At 31.7% G+C, this 24,705-nt stretch overlaps 2 protein-coding genes across 3 annotated transcripts; both read right to left on the bottom strand.

Moving 5' to 3' along the window:
- Nucleotides 1-2,488: 2,488 nt before the first annotated feature.
- On the bottom strand, nucleotides 2,489-10,160 carry LOC136274442 (tripartite motif-containing protein 2-like). Of its 2 annotated transcripts, none has more exons than XM_066081250.1 (4): nucleotides 9,961-10,160; nucleotides 7,812-7,924; nucleotides 6,395-6,507; nucleotides 2,489-4,349 (listed from the first exon to the last, which is right to left on the bottom strand). In XM_066081250.1, exon 4 carries the CDS (start codon nucleotides 4,289-4,291, stop codon nucleotides 2,582-2,584), a length of 1,710 nt encoding a protein of 569 aa, XP_065937322.1. In that variant the 5' UTR covers nucleotides 4,292-4,349; nucleotides 6,395-6,507; nucleotides 7,812-7,924; nucleotides 9,961-10,160; the 3' UTR covers nucleotides 2,489-2,581. The 2 variants fall into 2 exon arrangements, with proteins under 2 accessions (XP_065937322.1, XP_065937321.1); XM_066081249.1 differs by having other exon boundaries at nucleotides 2,489-4,334.
- A 6,963-nt stretch (nucleotides 10,161-17,123) lies between these two features.
- LOC117682232 (E3 ubiquitin-protein ligase TRIM71) lies at nucleotides 17,124-21,248 on the bottom strand. The gene is made up of 2 exons (XM_066081248.1): nucleotides 21,134-21,248; nucleotides 17,124-18,997 (listed from the first exon to the last, which is right to left on the bottom strand). The coding sequence occupies exon 2, from the start codon at nucleotides 18,947-18,949 to the stop codon at nucleotides 17,240-17,242; it is 1,710 nt and encodes a 569-aa protein (XP_065937320.1). The 5' UTR covers nucleotides 18,950-18,997; nucleotides 21,134-21,248; the 3' UTR covers nucleotides 17,124-17,239.
- Between the last annotated feature and the right edge of the window lie 3,457 nt (nucleotides 21,249-24,705).

The following is a 24,705-nucleotide window of genomic DNA, read 5'->3' as shown; positions in this document are numbered from 1 at the left end:
TGAACATTTTTATCCCCTCGCGCAACTTGTTGCAAGGGGGATATAGCATCGCTGCTGTGCGTGTGTGTGTATGTATGTGTGTGTGTCCATTTCAGCCTTTTTAGTAAAATTCAAAAAAAACCCTCGCAGTCGTGTGTATCAAACTTCGCACACGTCATAAGCATGTTCAAATGACAGACCCTATTCATTTTCAATGAATTCTGTTACCAATTTTTGTAAAATATCGTTACAATTACAACACTAAGAAATTTTATAAACGACTTCCGGTTCATGAAAGTAAACATTTCAAATCAACAACTTAATATTTTGTTGGATTTAAGCCCTGTAAAGGTAAGAAGCAAACTTTATTTTAGAAATGTGGAGTTAAAAGGATGTCCAAAGTGAAAAACTGAAGCAAGCAGGAGAATAAGTTCACCCTAATTTAATCGAAACAAGCAGCCGTCTGAACCGAATTTTGGGCTATATTTAACGAATTATTTAGAGAAGAACAGGTTCATTAAACAGAAGAGACTTCGACAAATATCGTCAACATTATTAACTGGGAATTCATTTCATGTTAATTGCTGAAGATACGTTACTCTTTTTAAAATATTGGGGTTAAAATTACGACATGTTAACTCCGATTTTCTCATAGAGCAGACTATAAATCGCCAGATGTTAGCTACATTTCCTTTTAAATATGAAACTTTAATTTGCCTACACTTGTCTAAATGCGTAATGTATGTCACTGGATAAAGAGAATTTATTAAACTATATTACTAAAGTTTAACATGTTTGTGGTTTGTTTCCCCTTGTAATGGAAGGCATTGTACAACCACGTAAATGCATCCAGGATACACACAGAGCGTGCATTGGGATAGGAATAAACGAAATACTTTAATTCAAAATTGTTTTTAACAAGTTAGATATTTGGTCTGTTCAATTACATGTTTATTTCTTAATAATGCATTTCCCCGCACAATGATTTCATTTCGCGAGAGGATGCTCTGCTTTGCGGTGCCCTTGTTTATAATTTATACTCATAAGATATTATATATCTTAAGAAAACGGTTTTGAGTTATAGCTCTGTAGAAACAGACAAGTCTTTAATCTACACGATCCAGTTCTAAGAAGTTTATAGATCGATCAAAACTTACCAAATAAAAATTTTTCTAAGCATTGAATGCTTATTTTTGGATGTCTTCGGTCCTGTCACACACCAAGTGGTTCAGACAAATTGAATACGCGCGTTATGAAATATATGTTTATCGTCGCTGTAAAGCCATTATGTACGCTCCCAGTCAGGGATATGAAACATACATGGAACAGCCAAATCAAGATATTATTTAGTTCGCTTCTGCGACTAAAAATATGTAAAACTAAAACTTTGTAGAGAAAATCTTTTTTATTAAGTAGTAAACAAATTTAATGATTGTTTTTCAAAAGTAAATATCAAATTGGTTATGTAAGATTGGAAGTTTCACTTAGTTTTTCAAAAATAAATCTACGCAAAACATGTGAAAACGTTTATATTTGTGCCCATGGCGCATGAATTAGCAAAGTGTATTCATAGAAAATTGAACGTCGCAGATTTCCAATACAAACATAAGGGGGAATATGCACTGAATATAAATATAACGCTATGAAATTTAGGAAAATGTATGTCTATTGAATTGGGTTTTAATCATTATATTGAGACGCATTAAATTCATCAACATTTCAAACATCAATTATGTGTGCAAAAGGTTCAAAATGATTAATTTCAGTAATAATGAGGGAAAAAAATGTAAATCAAGGGCATATCAAATGTAGTTCGTTCGATGCTTTCTCCTAGGCTTCCATCAATTGATAAAGGAGCAAATGACAATATTGTTATGCAACTCTAAATTTAATGCATTATTAGCCCAGGACATATCTAATGTATCAGTTTACAAATACATCACTTTTAAACAATTCGATCTGAATAGATGTATCATATGTATGTAAAAAAAAGAAGGGCCCCTTGGTTAAAAGGATTTTAAATACGTTGTAGTTGTGTAATTTCCAAAATAAATCTTAATTGCAACATAATTTTATCAAAAACTGTCGTATTTAATGAGTAAAATTGCTTAATATTAATCTGTTCCATTTAGTCAATATACATGTAAATGAAAACCGAATTTCCTCATAAACGTACGTATTATGTAAAATACACAGATTGAAAGGTACAACCTTTAAAATATAATTCTGCTACTATTTAAAATAAATGAAATGTTCCTAGTTTGAAAGCATGCTTGTTAACTTAGTATACGCACCTTTTTTTTTTAAATAAAAGTAAAATAGTAAAATGCAAGGTATGTTATTTAAAAACATTGTTTATGTTAAAAATAACAAACACTTCATGTTCCTTGTCGGAAAATTTTCCGGGGAGGGGGTCGAAATAGTATTGATATTTTACTATGTAAATTTAGGAAATTGGAATTTTTAGGGAAGAGTCCGGATCACCTTACCCCCACCCCCCACCCCCCCCCCCCCACCCCCACACTTAAACCGAGATCCGTGCATGTACACTGTTTATATACAATTGAATCTAACATGTTTTCTATAAATTGATACACTTCATTTACATACAATATTGGATTTTCTTCACTTTGCCTGTGTGGTATTCGGCAACAAAGAGGTTGTCTTTTGTGTCAATACATAAACCTTCCGGATGCTGTAAATTACAGTTGTTAATGAAGCGGAGAAACTGTCCGTCCTGATCTAGAATATGGATACACTCGTTAATGAAGTCTGCTGTCAGAATCCGACTGTGGCTGTCTGAGGTGATGCCGTATGGACAAAACGGATTCTTGGAAGAAGCGGGCTGACCAGCGTATTTAAACCGTAGTTTCCCGGCGTGATTTACTACCACTACCGCATGGGCCCTGTAATCTGATACACAGATATCTTCATTTCTGTTCTCAGTAATGTACTTATCATTACCAACCAAATAGAGAGGCTGTCCTCTATCATTGTACTGGATACTTTGTTTCTCTCGGTCTGTGGAGCCAGAGTAACGAACAACCTTTGTTTGTTTATAATCCTTGCTGTCCATGATAACCAGGAGATCCCCAAAGGAGGAACTACAGACACCACGAGGTATCCACTGTCGCAATCTTATTACCGTCTGTGTCACTGATTTCTTCATTATGTTTACAGTCCTATTATTTTCATCAGTATAAACCAGATTCCCTCTCCTTGTCACTGCTATGTCTGATGGTTTGTTCCCTGATTCGGTATTGACTGACTCCACTAGTTCTCTCTGGAGGTTAAATAATTTCATGATTTTCTTACTACCACACGTCCATATTTCCGAATCACTTAGACATGCCACGCTATGCAACACATACCCAGTATCAATGGCAGTGAGTACCCGAGGTACATACCCGGTGTCAATGGCATCGATTTTATGGGGTACATTAATGTGTCTAGAAGAGAGACGTTGGAAAGTGGACACGGGTTCCTGGGGCATGATGTAGTCTTGTTCTTTCGTTATCAAGGACGATGCTGACATAGAACCAATCTGTCTAGTAAGCTGATCTCTATCAATTTTCTGAGGCACAAAGTTTGGTAAGGACACTTCTAGTTTAGGTGGTAATCTTCTGAATTCAGCGTTTCTGGATTTATACTCAGAGACAAGACGAACATCTCTGGAGTTCTGTAACCTCTTCAGTTTTGCAATGATTTGCTTTATATCAGAAATGGTATTTGAAATTTTATCTTCATGTCTATTTAGGACAGACAAGTGTTTGGATTCCGCTTCATTGACGTCATATTTCATATTTATGATAATCAGATCTATTTCTCTGTGCCAGACGTCTGATCGTTTGTTAAGATCAATTTTCATTTTATCGGAGCATTTACTAAGTTCGGCCTTTTGAACTGGAATGCTTGAAACGATTTCATGATGTCTGGGATAAATGAATTTCTCTAGTTCTCGTAAATCTTTCTGTAAGATTTCTTTTTCGCTTTCAAAATGTTCAATAATATCGACATTTAAATGTCCTGAATGTTTTTCCAAAGAATCACATTGATCACAAATAGGAATGTCACATTCTTTACAGTGGCGTTTACATAGTTCGATGGGGTGTTTCATACACTTCGGATATTTCAGAGTTGTGATGTATTGTTTAAGTGATACCACATTATGAACATTAGATAAGTCAGATAAATGTGTCTCTACACAATCTTTACACAAATTAATGTTGCAAACTTCACAGTACATAGGGGCCACAGAAGTTAGACACAGGGTGCAGCGTACAATATCCTGGGCGCTGTACCTGCGGTCCATGGTCAGAAAACTTTTAGTAGATATGGTATCGATTGAATTAAATCTGTAAAGCAAAAGTCTGTAAGATTAAATCATATATAAATCTCAAACTTGGTCAAAGATGGCACTTACTCAGAATGAAAAGAAAAATTATACTGCGGATCATTAAACCCATCTATTGTGTATTATTGACTTTTAATTTTAGTGCTATTTTATAAAAGTAGGTCAATGACTTTTTTGAGTTAATCGCCAATTAATATTGTTTAAAAAAAATTCTTAGTTGTTTACAAATAATAAAATTCTTTGAAAAATAAAAAAAAATACAGTTTTTGAAATGCAGTACAGATAATAAATAAATAAATACAGAACATTAAGTGTTCAGTAACAGTTTTAAATTTTCTAGTCCGCATCCCATCTATTCCATTCCATCAGAACAAAAAAAAAACTGTTTAATGAATAATAAACACTAAATTATTAATAAATTATTAATAGTCATAAATCTCATTTTTTGACCTTATTTTCCTGGCATAAAATTCATATGAGATCAATGATCAAAATATTGGAGATATGGTGCTTTTATGGTTTCAAACATTTTTAAAGCGCTAAGCATAGCTCAGCGCTTTATTGTCGTTAGACTTCTATTTCCGGTGCAAGGAATAACTGCCCTCTATGAGCAGAAATATACATCATTTAAACTGGTAAGAGGTATAGGGAACCAGTTATCTGGGTGACGGAAATGGCCGAGTAGATACGATTGGTTTGCGGGGCTTACGTACATCAGCACGGGATGCTACGCAGTGATGAAAAAAAAATATAGTGCGTATTCAGAAGCTAAAATATAGAAAATTAAAATCGATTCTTTGCAAGAAAATGTCAAAAACTGTGATAAATGACTGTTTAAAAGGTATAATTTGTGATTTTAACATATCTTTTTTCAGGCAAGTATCCATATACAAGTCGTGTTCAGCTTTAATTCACATCATCTTCAGAAAGTAACATATATTTAAAGAAATCTGGCCTTCAATACTTTAAATTGATATTCATTAAACATAAACCAAAATTTCAATAAGGCTCATTTCCGCTTACACTTGCACACAGTAAATTTTCTAAGAACCAAGCCAGGTTAGCGCTTTTCAGTACTTTCAGTACTTTGATTTAATATATTTGTTTGCCATACGATTATCATAGAGGAATAATCGAGATAAAACCAACAGAAAATATGCAAAATTATATATATTAACTTATAAATAAAACTAACTGTTATTATCATAATACTACCAAAAAGGTATTAAGGGAAAACAAATCAGAAAATTTTAGTCCGAATTGCCTCTGTTTTGCTGTATAGATCTATTTTTTGTTTATATATATATATATATATATATATATATATATATATATATATATATATATATATATATATATATATATATATATATCATAGATTTTAAAAATAAAATTATACATGACCTTGAACTTTAAAACAATCTGAATTCGAAACCTCAAAAAATCACAAGAACATCCCTAACTAAACAGTTCTGTATGTTGCGTACAGAAATTTATTTTATGCACACAAACTGTTCATTTATGCCGACAAGGTGAATTTTCAATATACATTGTATATTGGCGTCCAAGAGTAAAAACGTGTTTAGTAAAAATTAACAAGATTAAAAATAAAGTGAAATTAAGAATACCAAGAACTAATTTAAAATCTAATGAGTTCCAATAAGGAACTGATGAATCAAGAAAATTATTTTGAAAAAACTGCTTAAGATTAAAGATTTATTTATTTTCATATAAATAAATAAATGCTTTCCGATTCTTGTTTGCAATTTATACAATTTAGGATCACAATGGTGTTACTGTATTAAACAAATTGATGAGGTGTTGAATAGGTTTATTTAAAAGGGAAACACGAACTTGTTTAAAATCAATATATTTTAAAATACGAATTTATAATGGATTATATGAAATAGGATATTGCAAAGTAAATCCTGATTTCAGTATAACTTCAAAGTAACCGATCATTACAGTTTCTAAAAAAAGTAAATATTAACCAACCAAAAATTAAATGTCTGTATATTGTTTTTGATTGTTAATAATAAGCGTAATCCAATAAAAACTTACCCAAAGTGACGCCATTGGTAAATTCAAATCTTTTACATTCTGCAATGGTGGAATTCAAGTGTGTATTGATTTTGGCTATTGCTATCTGTGCGAGATCACATGATTCAAAAAACCTGCAAAGAACAGACTTTTAAATTTATTTTGACTGAGGCATAATTTAAGAATTTAGGTCATCCATTGTTATACTTCTAAATAGGAACAATAGTGAGATTGTTTATTGATGGAATTTGCGAAATATTTAATTTCAAATACAACTGGCAAATGTTCAAGAACGTAAATTTGTTTTATTTATGCCTGCATTTATATTGGGTCATGTAGTCATGAATCTCATTTTTGACTTATCTTCCTGTAATAAAATTCATATGAGATCAATGATCAAAATATTGGAGATATGGTGCTTTTATGGTTTCAAACATTTTTTAATATATTTGTTTGCCATACGATTATCATAGAGGAATAACCGAGATAAAACCAACAGAGAATATGCAAAATTATATATATTAACTTACAAATAAAACTAACTTTTATTATCATTATACAACCAAAAAGGTATTAAGGGAAAACAAATCAGAAAATTTTATTTCGAATTGCCTCTGTTTTGCTATATATATCTATTTTTTGTTTGAATATATATATATATATATATATATATATATATATATATATATATATATATATATATATATATATATATATATAAAGAATCTCATGGCATGTGTGTGAACATTAATTTTAAAAATAAAATTATACATGACCTTGAACTTTATAACAATCTGAATTCGAAACCTTCAAAAATCACAAGTAAAGAACATCCCTAACTAAACAGTTCCGTATGTTGCGTACAGAATTTATTTTATGCACACAAACTGTTCATTTATGCAGTCAAGGTGTATTTTTCAATATACATTGTATATTGGCGTCCAAGAGTAAAAACGTGTTTAGTAAAAATTAACAAGATAAAAAATAAAGTGAAATTAAGAATACCAAGAATTAATTTCAAATCTAATGAGTTCCAATAAGGAACTGATGAATCAAGAAAATTATTTTGAGAAAACCGCTTAAGATTAAAGATTTATTTATTTTCATATAAATAAATAAATGCTTTCCGATTCCTGTTTGCAATTTATACAATTTAGGATCACAATGGTGTTACTGTATTTTACAAATTGATGAGGTATTGACTAGGTTTATTTAAAGGGAAACACGAACTTGTTTAAATTCAATATATTTTAAAAAACAGATTCATTATTGGATTATATGAAATAGGATATTGCAAAGTAAATCCTGATTTCAGTATAACTTCAAAGTAACCGATCATTACAGTTTCTAAAAAAAGTAAATATTAACCAACCAAAAATTAAATGTCTGCATATTGCTTTTGATTGTTAATAATAAGCGTAATCCAATAAAAACTTACCCAAAGTGACGCCATTGGTAAATTCAAATCTTTTACATTCTGCAATGGTGGAATTCAAGTGTGTATTGATTTTGGCTATTGCTATCTGTGCGAGATCACATGATTCAAAAAACCTGCAAAGAACAGACTTTTAAATTTATTTAGACTGAGGCATAATTTAAGAATTTAGGTCATCCATTGTTATACTTCTAAATAGGAACAATAGTGAGATTGTTTATTGATGGAATTTGCGAAATATTTAATTTCAAATACAACTGGCAAATGTTCAAGAACGTAAATTTGTTTTATTTATGCCTGCATTTATTTTGGGGAAAATAAAACAGGATTGAGTATACAATCGCTTACACATGCTTATATCTGTTCAAATCAATTTTTGTTGGGAATTTATGTCTTTATTACATGAATCATGACTAGCTTCGTTATTTCCTTTTTATTCATTTTGCCCACATATTTCAACCAATTGCCCAGTTTTTGCCTTTCCCCCTATTTGCTATCTTTTCCTTGGATAGTCGGAAGAGATTCAAATCAGACTTTAATTACAATTCGTATCTGTTTTCATCCCAATGCCTTGATTGCCCACTGGTTCGAAGACCAAAAAAATAAAAAGTAGGGAAATCTTTCAAAAAGATCAATTTTATGAATAGCTAAAACAATGATAGTCGGCAGGAATTCCTATTTAAGGCATTTCTTTGAGAGAAAAATGAAAAGCTAGTTGCAATTTATTTAAGGAATGAATTCAATATTCATTTGTTTTATACAATATAAAATGGTTTGGGGCAATTTACGTTTTATAAACCTCGAAGCGGTTTATAAAACAACGTAAACTGTTTCAAACAATTTTATATCGTATAAAACTAATAAATATTGAATTGATTGCTTAGAATTTAATATATTTACTCTTCATTGTAGATAAAAACGGTCATTTGATCTTTAAAATGACGTAAAATTGTAAAAAAAAAAAAATTCAAACGTAACGTCAGGTTTATTGATACGTTTTTGACGTTAGTCTTACTATGACGTAGGCAACATTCGAAATACGATATAAAATAATTTAATTTATTAGCCAATTAGAAAGCGCGTAACAACCATAATTAAATTATTAGTATATTAAACCAGAAACGAGAAAAACAATTTGTATTTGTATTTACACTTTGAACTCCAAAGGCAAACCAATCTGGTTTGATAAAATTGTTTTGATACTAATGTGATGAAAATAACCTCTTCAAACGTACCAAATTTGGGGAATAAAACCATGTAGTTGTAATAATAGAGATGAATTTTGTGGAGGGTCCCTTCACCAAGTGAAAACAATAGGAAATGTACGTCACTGACTGTTGTTAGTGTTCTTTAGCAACATTTTAGAGAATTGAATTTCATTATTTTAAGCACGTTTCGTAACAAAATGATCCTTCAGCGAAAAAGGCATGAAAGGGTTTACTGCATTTTTTTTATTTATGAGTAAGAAAAATACATCCTTAAATGATATTACATAATCTGATATACAGTTTCTTTTAAATTAGATGTAAAATCGTAGGTAAAATAGATTGAAAGTAAATCACTACTTATTTCTTCTCTTCTTTTTTCTTTAAACTGTACAATTTCAGACATATTTTGTCCTATTTTAGAGTGAATTCTAAAAATATCACAAAAAATTGAAATGCAACGTTTATTTGCACAAAAATACCCATAAATTAAGAATCTATAAATTTTTACGTGATTAGACTTTCACAAGGTTAATTGTGGCGTCATAAACAGTGCATTTCCCCGTTATTTTCATAAAACTGAGCGGAAGACACAAGGTCCTTAGTGGTTTTTTGAACAGAAAAATATGTCCGCAGCATTCGCCTAGGATAAATTTCATTTTATAACTTTATGTTATATCACATAAAGTTTATCAATTTCGTTGTGGGCGACGGCTGCGGACACATTATTTGCTTCAAAAAATTATGAGAAAATGTGCCATTTTTCATCATTTTTTACTAAATCTTGGAAATATACCAAAATATCTAAGTCATAATTATTTTTTTAAACAAGATAAAAGTTTTTCACCTGGTACTTTATGTACACAATGGTTCAAGATTGTATATGTGTATTTGTATGAGATTTAAACACATTTTAATTTTAGGGCAAAATTTGAAAGAAACTGTACCTTCATCTTTAACCAATTTGCATTTATTATCTCCTAATTGCTTGAAACTTCCTTTCCAGATATCTGGGAAGTTTTTCTACAAACATTTGGATCATTGATAAATCAAATATAAAATCTTCCTTGATTTCAAACTTCTTTCAAACTACTTTGGCCAGGTCACTGATTAATCAACTTTTTTAAAAGGGACATCTATGTTTGTTATGGCAATTCAATAAATTTGCACACATCCACATAAATTTCGGGGTACTTATTAAGTTTTCTATTTACACAACATGTTTGTACAGGTATCTGATTATGGTTCACTAGGATTAACACACAGTCTTTGTTAACCGTTATTTGTTAGATGTGCATATATTTGATTTGATTTTAGAGTGGCGCATTTTACACACAATAGACAGTGAAACTATGTTACATAACAGTCATCATTATGAAAACTTGGATTACGCATGAATTTAATTGGCAATGTAATAGAATTAAAAAAAAAATTTAAACACTCGTCTGGCGTGTTCTAAAATTATATATATTTAGTATTTAAAATATACTTATCTATCTTATTAAAGAAAAAAAATACCTCAATTTTAACATTCATTTGGACTGATTCTTCTAATATTTTATGTGCAGTTTAGCATGCCATCTTGCACACGCGCCTTAAATGAAAACCTTTGGTGTTTCTTTTTGTATTTCTCGTTTTGTGTTTGAAATAAGTGCATTGCGTCAAACATATATAACAATCAAAACAATAGCTTAGAAAAATCGACCATTTCAACGCTTCTGATTTAAATGTTTCGCAACGAAATTGTTTTAGCATTATAAACTAGGTCTAGTAACTTTAGTGCATTAACACTGCTCTTTCAATCAATTAAAAATGGCTTAGAAGAGTTGATTATTTTTACGTTTTACGTTTCTAATTTAATTGTTTCACAACGAAAGTGTTTTCAAATTCTGAGACATATCAAGTAACCTTAATGCATTTACATTTTTTTTTAAACAAAATTAATTTTCACATCACATGCTTAGAATAATAGGCTATTTTTTTTTCGCTACTGATCTGTTTCCCGAAATTATTTTGCATTTCTGAATTATGTCAAGCAATCTTATTGCATAAACAATCTTTGCGATCCTAATTATTGAAATGCATGGACTATTTTATTGGATTTATTCTATGTGTAAGAATCAGACTCCAGATTCAGTGAGTGTTTACTTAGAATTTGGTAAATTCAAATGCTGCCAACGAATACATGTACAATTCGACTCTTGTACTTCAACTTCAACTTCAACATAATTACATCCGACGACACGATAGGGTGAACCTCCGTCTTAAAATCTTGATTGGAATCAAAGTCACCTTGACACAGTTATTAACTACCATTGAATTATTTGAAAACCTTAATGCAGCCATGACATTTGTAAAAAAAAAATATTCCTAATATTTACTCAGCTTTTGAACAACTTTCTTTGCACCCGTCAATTCTTTTGACACCCTTTTAATGAAAAAAATGTGCCTATCACCGACCATCGTTAGTGTTTGTATACACATCTCAAAGGATTGCATTTCCCTAATTTAAACACTTACATTACAAAATTCACTTTTAGAAGAGAAAAAGGCATGAAAAAAGTTTGCTGCAATTTTTTTTATGTTAAAAAATGCACTATTAAATGATACTAAATACCAGAACTTTGATATATCACAGTTTCTTTTAAATATAAATGAATTAGTATGTAAAATGGACTGAATGTAAAACACTCGGTATTTTATATCTTCTTATTTTTTGAAACGTGCTTATTTTTAACAAATTTTAAGTTATTATATCCTAAATGCTTGATACCTCTTTTTCAAATATCGGGGGGGGGGGGGGGGGGGGGGGGGCTCTATAATGTATATAAACGGTCTTCGGTTCATTGATTAATCCAAGACTTCAAACTTGAACCCCTTTATTGAATTGTTTCAATTGGGACATTCAAGGGACATGTTTGTTTTGACTAATAGATTTATTGCACACATACACACTAAATTCGGGATACTTTATGGAAGTTTCTACTTACATATCGTGTCTGTATAGTGCATCCTTGTATGGTTCATTTTAGAGGGGCATGGTCACGATTTTGGTCAAATTTTATTTTTCTGTTTTTATTATTTGTAATGCTTTAATAATGCATTTCTAATGATCAAATGAAATTTGGGTGCCAGTCGTTGAGTTTTAAGCACGATACAAGGATCACAATTCTTCGTCATGTAAACAAGGCTCGTGCGCTGTCAGTGATTAACATCTTAAATGTTTTGAAGCATAATTTGATGTTTTATTATTGTTGCCATATGATCATCTTAAAGAATAAATGCGATAAAATCCACTTAAAATCCACAAAACTATATTGGGTAACGAATAAAAGTTTAGTTTATATAATTAAAATGCTGCCAAATGATTTAGTAAAAGCCAGAATGACAAAACAAAATACCCGAATTCTCTCTGTTTGCAATAGATATATCTAATTCATAATATGTACTGGACCGCAAAAGAAACGTCGCAAGATTGAATATGATTTAAAATTTCAAAAGATTGCAGCTTTGTTAATATCTAGGATATTATGAAATCCCGTGCAAGCGCGGGAGTTAACACTACACCTTTGAAATGATACAATGCTTAATATGAAGAAATATATTTTTTTGTATACACTGTGTCCACAAATTTTCTTAATTGCTTTCTTGATATGTTCTTTAATATTGAAATAAAAAGAACATAGCTGGATATTTAGAGGAACGAGGAGGGATGAAAAATATAAACTAAAATGGATGATATATACATGTACGTGGATCCATTTCTCTTTAGTTGTTGCCACCGATTGGAAAAAAGCAAACTTTTTTTTATTTCATTTTAAACCATTGAGTGGGTATTTATTCTAACTTTTATTTCTTTAGGCCAAATTTCACTACAATTTATATCACTGTTCCATATGAGAATCTCAGATAAAAGACTGTTTTGAAAAAATAATTCGGAAACCCCCCCCCCCCCCCCATTCAACTTTCCCGTTTTATGCATACTTCATTTATCAATATAGGTGTAGAACACAATGCGTTCATTGTCCTTTAATGTCTAAGGTTATCTACCAATCTGTCGTGTAAAAAAATGTAGGAAATTAAAAAAACTATAGTGTACGCATATTTATTTGCATAGTATCTGCTCATGGTTAAGACACCCTTCACTTTCTGCCATGACGTTAATTGGTCTTACCGTGTTCCTGGGCAACCCCTTCTGGAAAGTTTTCTTTCCATCAAAACTAAAATCACATCAAATTGATTATAAGTATGTGCGTGATAGGTTTTCATACGTACTCGAATAAATTTCGGGTCACGTGATAAGGTAATGTAAATAGTAGGGCCATGCGGTGGCGTGGCAATCTGTGCTCGCTTGCTAGTGGTTATATTTAAGGTAAAATGGCAGACGATAGGAATGCACTGATTTGGGGCTGATAGAAAATTGTTTATTTGTGTTTTTGTATAAAATAAACGCTAGCGAGCAGCGTTCCTATGTAATACTTGTTGTTTTTATTCATTTAACATTTTATTGTTTCATATTCGGACGAACGTAGTGAGGGAGAATATAATCAATTCTATTTATTTCTGAAAAATTAACTATCGATCAAAGGTATCTGCCTGCAAGGCATGATAAACTCGTCCTGTCATCCCGCGTACTTGGTTACCCCTTTCTGGAAAGTTCTATATAATTTGCTAACCAGAGGTCATTCTTCGTAGTAGAAAAAATAGAAAAGATAGAAAAAGACAGAAAAAGTCGCTTAATGTTTGAGTTAAATGGACCGGCATACATCACGGCTAAACGCATTTTTTTCTTAAAGATAACATCCTCTTCGAACATTTTTGTCCGTGTTACTTGTGTAAAATATTGCATTCGAGCACTCGGGGATTTGTCCTGTAGTCGAGCACTGGAGGATTTGTCCTGTTGTCGAGCACTGGAGAATTTGTCCTGTTGTCGAGCACTGGAGGATTTGTCTTGTAGTCGAGCACTGGAGGATTTGTCCTGTTGTCGAGCATTACAGGATTTGTCCTGTAGTCGAGCACTGGTCGATTTGTCCTGTAGTCGAGCACTGGAGGATTTGTCGTGTAGTCAAGCACTGGAGGATGTGTCCCGTAGTAGAGCACTACCGGATTTGTCCTGTAATCGAGCACTGGGGGATTTGTCCTGTAGTCGAGCACTGGAGGATGTGTCCTGTTGTCAAGCTCTGGAGGATTTGTCCTGTTATCGAGCACTGGAGGATTTGTCTTGTAGTCGAGCACTGGAGGATTTGTCCTGTTGTCGAGCACTACAGGATTTGTCCTGTAGTCGAGCACTGGTCGATTTGTTCTGTAGTCGAGCACTGGAGGATTTGTCCTGTAGTCGAGCACTGGAGGATGTGTCCCGTAGTCGAGCACGACCGGATTTGTCCTGTAATCGAGCACTGGGGGATTTGTCCTGTAGTTGAGCACTGGAGGATTTGTCCTGATGTCAAACACTGGAGGATTTGTCCTGTGTGTCTTGATTTAGGTGTATTTGAAATATGTACCCATGGTGAATACTTTTACGAATCATTGAATGAACTCTGGATTTTTCTGTCTGTCTTTTTCTCAATAAACGTGTTTAATAAACACAGAGCGCAACCTATTTTGAAAAAAGTCGTTTAAACTCTTATAGTGCTGTATGATTTTATATTTACATCCACTGAGTATATTGAACATTTTTATCCCCTCGTGCAACTTGTTGCAAGGGGGATATAGCATCGCTGCTGTGCGTGTGTGTGTATGTATATGTGTGTGTGCCCATTTCAGCCTTTTTAGTAAAATTCAAAGAAAACCCTCGCAGTCGTGTGTATCAAACTTCGTACACGTCATAAGCATGTTCAAATGACAAACCCTATTCATTTTCAATGAATTCTGTTACCAATTTTTAAAAATATCATTACAATTACAACACTAAGATATTTTATAAACGACTTCCGGTTCATGAAAGTAAACATTTCAAATCAACAACTTAATATTTTGTTGGATGTAAGCCCTGTAAAGGTAATAAGCAAACTTTTTTTTAGAAATGTGGAGTTAAAAGGAAGTCCAAAGTGAAAAACTGAAGCAAGCAGGTGAATAAGTTCACCCTAATTTAATCGAAACAAGCGGCCGTCTGAGCCGAATTTCGGGCTATATTTAACGAATTATTTAGAGAAGAACAGGTTCATTAAACAGAAGAGACTTAGACAAATATCGTCAACATTATTAACTGGGAATTCATTTCATGTTAATTGCTGAAGATACGTTACTCTTTTTAAAATATTGGGGTTAAAATTACTCCGATTTTCTCATAGAGCAGACTGATAAATCGCCAGATCTTAGTTTCGTTTCCTTTTCAACATGAAACTTTAATTTGCCTACACTTGTCTAAATGCGTAATGTATGTCACTGGATAAAGAGAATTTATTAAACTATATTACTAAAGTTTAACATGTTTGTGGTTTGTTTTCCCTTGTAATGAAAGGAATTGTACAACCACGTAAATGCATCCATTCCCCATGGATACACACAGAGCGTGCATTCGGATAGGAATAAACGAAATACTTTAATACAAAATTGTTTTTAACAAGTTAGATATTTGGTCTGTTCAATTACATGTTTATTTCTGAATAATGCATTTCCCCGCACAATAATTTCATTTCGCGAGAGGATGCTCTGCTTTGCGGTGCCCTTGTTTATAATTTATACTCATAAGATATTATATATCTTAAGAAAACGGTTTTGAGTTATAGCTCTGTAGAAACAGACAAGTCTTTAATCTACACGATTCAGTTCTAAGAAGTTTATAGATCGATCAAAACTTACCAAATGAATATTTTTCTAAGCATTGAATGCTTATTTTTGGATGTCTTCGGTCCTGTCACACACCAAGTGGTTCAGACAAATTGAATACGCGCGTTATGAAATATATGTGTATCGTCGCTGTAAAGCCATTATGTACGCTCCCAGTCAGAGATATGAAACATACATGGAACAGCCAAATCAAGATATTATTTAGTTCGCTTCTGCGACTAAAAATATGTAAAACTAAAACTTTGTAGAGAAAATCTTTTTTATTAAGTAGTAGACACAATTTAATGATTGTTTTTCAAAAGTAAATATCAAATTGGTTATGTAAGATTGAAAGTTTCATTTACTTTTTCAAAAATAAATCTACGCAAAACATGTGAAAACGTTTATATTTGTGCCCATGGCGCATGAATTAGCAAAGTGTATTCATAGAAAATTGAACGTCGCAGATTTCCAATACAAACATAAGGGGGAATATGCACTGAATATAAATATAACGCTATGAAATTTAGGAAAATGTATGTCTATTGAATTGGGTTTTAATCATTATATTGAAACGCATTAAATTCATCAACATTTCAAACATCAATTATGTGTGCAAAAGGTTCAAAATGATTAATTTCAGTAATAATGAGGGAAAAAAATGTAAATCAAGGGCATATCAAATGTAGTTCGTTCGATGCTTTCTCCTAGGCTTCCATCAATTGATAAAGGAGCAAATGACAATATTGTTATGCAACTCTAAATTTAATGCATTATTAGCCCAGGACATATCTAATGTATCAGTTTACAAATGCATCACTTTTAAACAATTCGATCTGAATAGATGTATCATATGTATGTAAAAAAAAGAAGGGCCCCTTGGTTAAAAGGATTTTAAATACGTTGTAGTTGTGTAATTTCCAAATTAAATCTTAATTGCAACATAATTTTATTAAAAACTGTTGTATTTAATGAGTAAAATTGCTTAATATTAATCTGTTCCATTTAGTCAATATAAATGAAAACCGAATTTCCTCATAAACGTACGTATTATGTAAAATACACAGATTGAAAGGTACGACAACCTTTAAAATATAATTCTGCTACTATTTAAAATAAATGAAATGTTCCTAGTTTGAAAGCATGCTTGTTAACTTAGTATACGCACCTTTTTTTAAATAAAAGTAAAATAGTAAAATGCAAGGTATGTTATTTAAAAACATTGTTTATGTTAAAAATAACAAACACTTCATGTTCCTTGTCGGAAAATTTTCCGGGGAGGGGGTCGAAATAGTATTGATATTTTACTATGTAAATTTAGGAAATTGGAATTTTTTAGGGAAGAGTCCGGATCACCTTACCCCCCCCCCACCCCCACACTTAAACCGAGATCCGTGCATGTACACTGTTTATATACAATTGAATCTAACATGTTTTCTATAAATTGATACACTTCATTTACATACAATATTGGATTTTCTTCACTTTGCCTGTGTGGTATTCGGCAACAAAGAGGTTGTCTTTTGTGTCAATACATAAACCTTCCGGATGCTGTAAATTACAGTTGTTAATGAAGCGGAGAAACTGTCCGTCCTGATCTAGAATATGGATACACTCGTTGATGAAGTCTGCTGTCAGAATCCGACTGTGGCTGTCTGAGGTGATGCCGTATGGACAAAACGGATTCTTGGAAGAAGTGGGCTGACCAGCGTATTTAAACCGTAGTTTCCCGGCGTGATTTACAACCACTACCGCATGGGCCCTGTAATCTGATACACAGATATCTTCATTTCTGTTCTCAGTAATGTACTTATCATTACCAACCAAATAGAGAGGCTGTCCTCTATCATTGTACTGGATACTTTGTTTCTCTCGGTCTGTGGAGCCAGAGTAACGAACAACCTTTGTTTGTTTATAATCCTTGCTGTCCATGATAACCAAGAGATCCCCAGAGGAGGAACTGCAGACACCACGAGGTATCCACTGTCGCAATCTTATTACCGTCTGTGTCACTGATTTCTTCATTATGTTTACGGTCCTATCATTTTCATCAGTATAAACCAGATTCCCTCTCCTTGTCACTGCTATGTCTGATGGTTTGTTCCCGGATTCGGTTTTGGCTGACTGCACTAGTTCTCTCTGAAGGTTAAATAGTTTCATGATTTTCTTACTACCAGACGTCCATATCTCCGAATCACTTAGACATGCCACGCTATGCAACACATACCCAGTATCAATAGCAGTGAGTACCCGGGGTTCATACCCGGTGTCAATGGCATCGATTTTATGGGGTACATTAATGTGTCTAGAAGAGAGACGTTGGAAAGAGGACACGGGTTCCTGGGGCATGATGTTGTCTTGTTCTTTTGTTATCAAGGACGATGCTGACAGAACACCAATCTGTCTAGTAAGCTGATCTCTATCAATTTTCTGAGGCACAAAGTTTGGTAAGGACACTTCTAGTTTAGGTGGTAATCTTCTGAATTCAGCATTTCTGGATTTATACTCGGAGACAAGACTCACATCTCTGGAGTTCTGTAACCTCTTCAGTTTTGCAATGATTTGCTTTATATCAGAAATGGTATTTGAAATTTTATCTTCATGTCTATTTAGGACAGACAAGTGTTTGGATTCCGCTTCATTGATGTCATATTTCATATTTTTGATAATCAGATCTATTTCTCTGTGCCATACGTCTGATCGTTTGTTTAGATCAATTTTCATTTTATCGGAGCATTTACTAAGTTCGGCCTTTTGAACTGGAATGCTTGAAACGATTTCATAATATTTAGGATAAATGAATTTCTCTAGTTCTCGTAAATCTTTCTGTAAAATTTCTTTTTTGCTTTCAAAATGTTTAATAATATCGACATTTAAATGTCCTGAATGTTTTTCATAAGAATCACATTGATCACAAATAGGAATGTCACATTCTTCACAGTGGCGTTTACATAGTTCGAAAGGATGTTTCCTACACTTTGGATATTTCAGAGTTGTGATGTATTGTTTAAGTGATACCACATTATGAACTTTAGATAAATCAGATAAATGTTGCTCTACACATTCTTTACAAAGATGTATGTGACACACTTCACAGTACATAGGGGCCACAGAAGTTAGACACAGGGTGCAGCGTACAATATCCTGGGCGCTGTACCTGCGGTCCATGGTCAGAGAGCGTTTTCTATCTTAGATAGGGTATCGATAAGACTAAATCTGGAAAGCAAATTTCAGACATTTTTAATGAAACAAACATACATACATGTTTTATCTTGTTTAAGGTCAAGATCTAGTAAATGAAAGGTGCCTACAGGTTTATGAAATTCAAGATATAAGCTCTTTTAATGAAGTTTCATAACAATATCTTTGTTTCACAAGATGTACCAGGGCTTAAATTCTTGGTAGACAAATGAAAAATCATGTTTTAACCAACCATTTTCTATGAAATATGAAGGATAAAAGTAATAAATCTCGGACTTTTGTCCATTTTTGACTAACGAAATATATCTAGAATGCTTACAGTCTCTCTACAAACGGTTTTAAACAAGCTCTTGACCTCCTCTTTTAAAATGTTGTCAAATTGAATATAGGCACTGGGATTACTTTTCTCGTTATTAAATATAGAATGTCAAAATACTGCTTTATTTTCTACATAATTCCTTTAAAGCCGTAAAATACGGTAAAAGATTCATCAAATTAATTATAATTCTAGTACCAAAAAGACAGTCTGGAATCATTTACTAGATCTTGACCTTTAGAGGGTAACAGGACACTGATCACGTGACTATCATTGTAATGATGTTTGGATGTGCTTAATCTATTATGACGTCATAACTGATTTGATTTTATGATGCTGTGACGTCATTTATCAATTATGACGTCATACAGGAATTAATATATCTTTTTCCCGTACTTAATGGCTCTAAAGTAGTCATTGTCACTACATAGGTTGGAGGAATTTTACATTTTTAATTTTAGAAATGTAAATGTATAAAATCATCAGCGTTTAATATAATTAGATATATATCCTGATAATGATGTGTTCATGTTAATTGATAAATGTAAATAATGCATTAATTTATTTAAAGTTCAAAACAGAATTTGTCACAAAGGGTCATAATTCCAAAATAAGGGGTAGGGGTGATTCCTATTATATTATCTCTTGAACGAAAGTTGCCATGAAAATTTTATTAAAGTTATAAAGCATATGATAGGGTTGATATATGAAATTAAAAAAAAGTCATTAACAATTTTTTATGTGCCATCAGATTTTGTTCAAATTTAGTATAAAAAATTCCTATTTGAAAAAGCCAATGTTGTAAATAATTTTAAGATTTTTACCCATTCTTAAAATTAATGAATATAATTTGCAAATAAATTCCATCAACGAAAATAATTATTGCAGAATATGGAAAATGTTTTTAAAAAATTCGTAATGCCAGAAAAGGGAGATAATTCCTATCAAAATATCTCCTTTGAAAGGCAAGAAAGTACATAAAAAAGAAGTCAAGAAGATAGTCATCAAAATAATATATCTTATAGTGGACATTTTAATGTACATGTGTTACAAAAAAGCTAAAAAAAATCATTAACAAATAATTTTAGTACATGTGTATTTTCCCGGAAATGTTTGATTACCCTTTTCTTGATCTTAAACTACATATATCATATATTTAGTGTCGCCTTCAAATGTTGTAACATTGCAAATTTCGAACTTTGCATGTAAACATTTTCTGATTTTCCGTGATCTACATCGTAACTAAATTGTTACAGGCTTCTGTTGCCTTTTTTGTTCGTGAATAAATAATGAAATGCCATGGTGCTTTTTATGAGCTCAGTTACATATGCATTGATTATAGATACTGTTACAGATTAACAGAAAACAATGTATATTGGCGCCCAGGAGCAAACTTTGTTTAGAATAGAAATGAAGAGAATTAAAACTATCAATATCTGACTTCAAATCCAGTTGAGATTAATTATAAGAAACTTATGAATCAAGAAACTTATTTTGAAGAAATTTTATGTACACGTATGTTTAAAAATTTAAAAGGACAATTTGTTAGGATATTTTTTTATTTTCAAATTCATATTTTGTGATTCTTGTTTGCAATTTATGCATATAAGGTGATACCGTATTAAAAAAATTTACGAGCAATTATTAGATAGTTTTTGGAAAGAAAACTTTAAAATACGAATTTATTGATGGATATTACGAATTACAGATATTGCAAGACGGATCCTCATTTCCGTAATAACTGAGCAATACATTTTCATGAATTAGAAGAGATTGAACCATATACACCGGTTTTTTTTTTCACAAAAAAGCTTCTAATGATTTGTAAAACTTACCCAAAGTAACGCCATTGGTAAAATCAAATCTTATACGTTCCATCATGGTGATAGCTAGGTATGCATTGATTTTGGTCTGTTGGAATTCGTGCGATAACACGTTATTCAATAAAGCTGAAAAACGAGACCTTTAATTTGAGTTACATAATTTATATGAATTTAGGTCATCCATTGTTGTTCAAGGTATTTTTTGAATAGGAACCGAAAATGAATTTTTTTTATTGCTAGCGTTGGTGAAAAGTTTTAATTTCAAATCAAACAAACAAATGTGCCAGCATTCAATTGGAAAAAAAAATATAACAGGAATCAATATGCAATTGCTGTTACATACCAATTTCTGATGAAATCAATTTTTGTTAAGAATTTGTGTCTTAATTAAAAAATCTACCAGTTTTTCTATGTTATTTTATATCAATTTTGCTATATATTTCAACTAATTTCCCGGTTATTTTGTCTTCTCTTTTACCGAACCCCATTTGCTAATTTTTCCTCGAAAAGTTGGAAGAGATTCCAAAATCAGTGATCAATTTAAATGTTTCTCTGTTTTGATCACAATGCCTCGATTATCTTATGGTTTAAAGACCAAAAGGAAAATGAGGAAATCTGATGAAAAGATCAATTTTATAATTGGTAAAACAATGATAGTAACCGAGGATTCCCCTTTAAAAGCATTACTTTGTAGTGATGATAACAATTTAAATATGATTGTGCTTATAAACTCATCAGATGTTCCACATTTCAGGGTAAATACAATGTAATTGTTAAACAAAAGATGAAAATAATTATCTTGTAAAGCGTTCCCTTCACTAATAAAAAACAAGAGAAAAGTTGGTTATTCCTTTTAAAATTTTAAAGAAAAACAAAAGAAGATCAATCAAGGTCATATTCTCAATTTAACGGAATGATCAACAGGTAATGGATGATGCAATCACAGATCAAATGTGCAGTATTTTGATAAAAACTACTCTATTTTGTGAACTTGTAAATATAAAAAGAACAGAGAAAAATTCAACTTACTAATGCACAGTTTTTTGCATACATTTATTAAATAAAATCAATATTGAAATAACTATTTCAGTTGTGGTTAGGGATGTATTTAATTATAAGAATCATTCTTGCAACCACTTTTGAAACACAACTACTATTTAAAATACCTGTTTCAATCGTGGATGTATTATAAAATATACCCCTAACCACCGTTGAAATAATTTCAATAGGACTGCAATTTAAATCTAATGATAAAATACATCCCTAACCGCTATTGAAATAATTTATTCCAATAAATGTTTTATTTCAATAATGGTTGCAGCAATGCACAATAGGACTACAAGAAATATGCCGAATGACTAAACCTGAGTGCTAGTTTAGAATATATTTTTATATCCGATAGGTAGAAATATGATTTGTTTAATACTTATAGTGTAATTTAGATATATCTTTTTTACAATCTGATTAAAATCAGCTGTTCTGATACGCTACCGCTCTCGAACGAGAGCGGTAGCGTATCAGAACAGCTGATTTTAATCAGATTGTCTTTTTTAGACTTTTTATTTATTTATTTATTTTTTTCGCGTATCTCAATTTGTTTTAAATTGGGACAAAAAACTTTTTTCATTTGCGTCAGTCATTTTTGCGATTTAAAAAATTTCTTTTAGCAGACAATACCGGATATAATTTCTGAATATTGAATACTTTGCAGCAAATAAGTGATTGCAAAAGAGCGAAAATAGCATCGCGAACAAACCCCGGATACACGGTAGTTCTTTTGACGAAGTTAATGGCATTCTTTAAAAAGAATTGTTCTAAACCGTTTAAAATCTACAAATTTCCGAAAAGTAATTATAACCAACCTGGCAAATTCCCGCAAATCAAACTTTAACATCAAAAGTGAAAAATATATTATAACGACAATTTTGACTGCCGAATCATAGCATGCAACATTGAAAGCACATACTAACCACATATTAACAACCGAAGACACGATAGCGTCAACCTCCGTCTGAAAACCTTGATTTGAATCAAAGTTACCTTGGCAGTGCTATTTTTTTTTACGATTGTGTTATCTGAAAACCCTAGATGCAGCCATGGCATTTGTAAAAAAAAATCTTGCTAATATTTACTCAGCTTTTAAAAAACTTTCTTTGCACCCGTCAATGCTCTTGACACTTTTTATGAAAGAAAATGTGCCTATCACCGACCATCGTTAGTGCTTGTTAACAACATCTAAGAGGATTGCATTTCTTTAATTTAAACACTTTTATTACAATGTGCACTTTTAGAAGAAAAAAAAGCATGGAAAAGGTTTGCTGCAAATGTTTTCATCTGTTAAATAAATACACTATTGAATGATACTAAATACGAGAACTTTGATATATCACAGTTTCTTTTAAATATAAATGAATTAGTATGTAAAATGGACTGAATGTAAAACACTATGTATTTGATATCTTCTTATTGCTTGAAACGTGCCTATATTTAACAAATTTGCAGTTATTATATCCTAAATGCATGAAACCTCTTTTCCAAATATCGGGGGAGGGGGGGGGGGGGGGCTCTATAATGTGTATAAACGGTCTTCGGTTTATTGATGAATCCATGACTTCAAACTTGAACCCCTTTATTTAACTGTTTCAATTGGGACATTCAAGGGGCATGTTTGTTTTGACTAATAGATGTAGTGCACACATACACACTAAATTCGGGATACTTTATGGAAGTTTCTATTTACATATCGTGTCTGTATAGTGCAACTTTGTATGGTTCACTAGGTTTAATACACAATCTTTGTTAACCGTTATCTGTTAAATGTGCATGTATTTGGATTGTATTTAGAGTGACACATTTTACGCACGATAGACAGTGTAACTTGTTATACAACAATCTCGTCATTGTCTCAATCAAAATGTTATTTTTGAACTTTGATTGGGCAACAAACCAATTACCAACGTACTAAAATGAATGAAAAAAGTTTGTAAAAAATACATTTGTCATGATGTGAAATTGTTGTAAAAATCGTTCATGTGTTTTCAAAATATTAATCTTGATTTTTTTTAGTTCAATTTGATGACAAAATGCACATGTTTTTGTCCACAGGATCACTGAGTAATACATTGTGTTTATTCCAAATTCAATTTTCCTGTGTTATATGTACTTTTTTTTAGTAATCTACAATATGAAGATAACAATCTATATAATATCATAAAAATCTAGGGAAATACTGGGGTTATTATTTACTTTATTTACAAATTTTACGTTATAAAATTCTCTTACATCAAAGACCATGCTTTTAATATATTTTAAGTAATGAAATATTATTTAGACAGAAATTGGTTTGCAATTTTGTACGGTATACCTTGGCTTTGTAGTTTGAATTGACAGTTTTAGACATTACTGTGTCCATGAAATTTGCCAACGCTTGATTCCTTTCTGAATTTTTTATGAAAAATAAGGTAGAGTCATCAAATCCACTTTTTATTTCATAAAAGTTCAAAATAGGTTTCGTATATTTTTTTAAACAAAACTTACACAATATACCTCGGTTTAAACAATCAGTGAGACAAAATATTTTAACC

Source organism: Magallana gigas, chromosome 4, assembly GCF_963853765.1.
Source record: "Magallana gigas chromosome 4, xbMagGiga1.1, whole genome shotgun sequence".
NCBI lineage: Eukaryota > Metazoa > Mollusca > Bivalvia > Ostreida > Ostreidae > Magallana > Magallana gigas.
The sequence above is the reverse complement of the archived record's forward strand: the minus strand, read 5'-3'. Positions and strand labels throughout refer to the sequence as shown.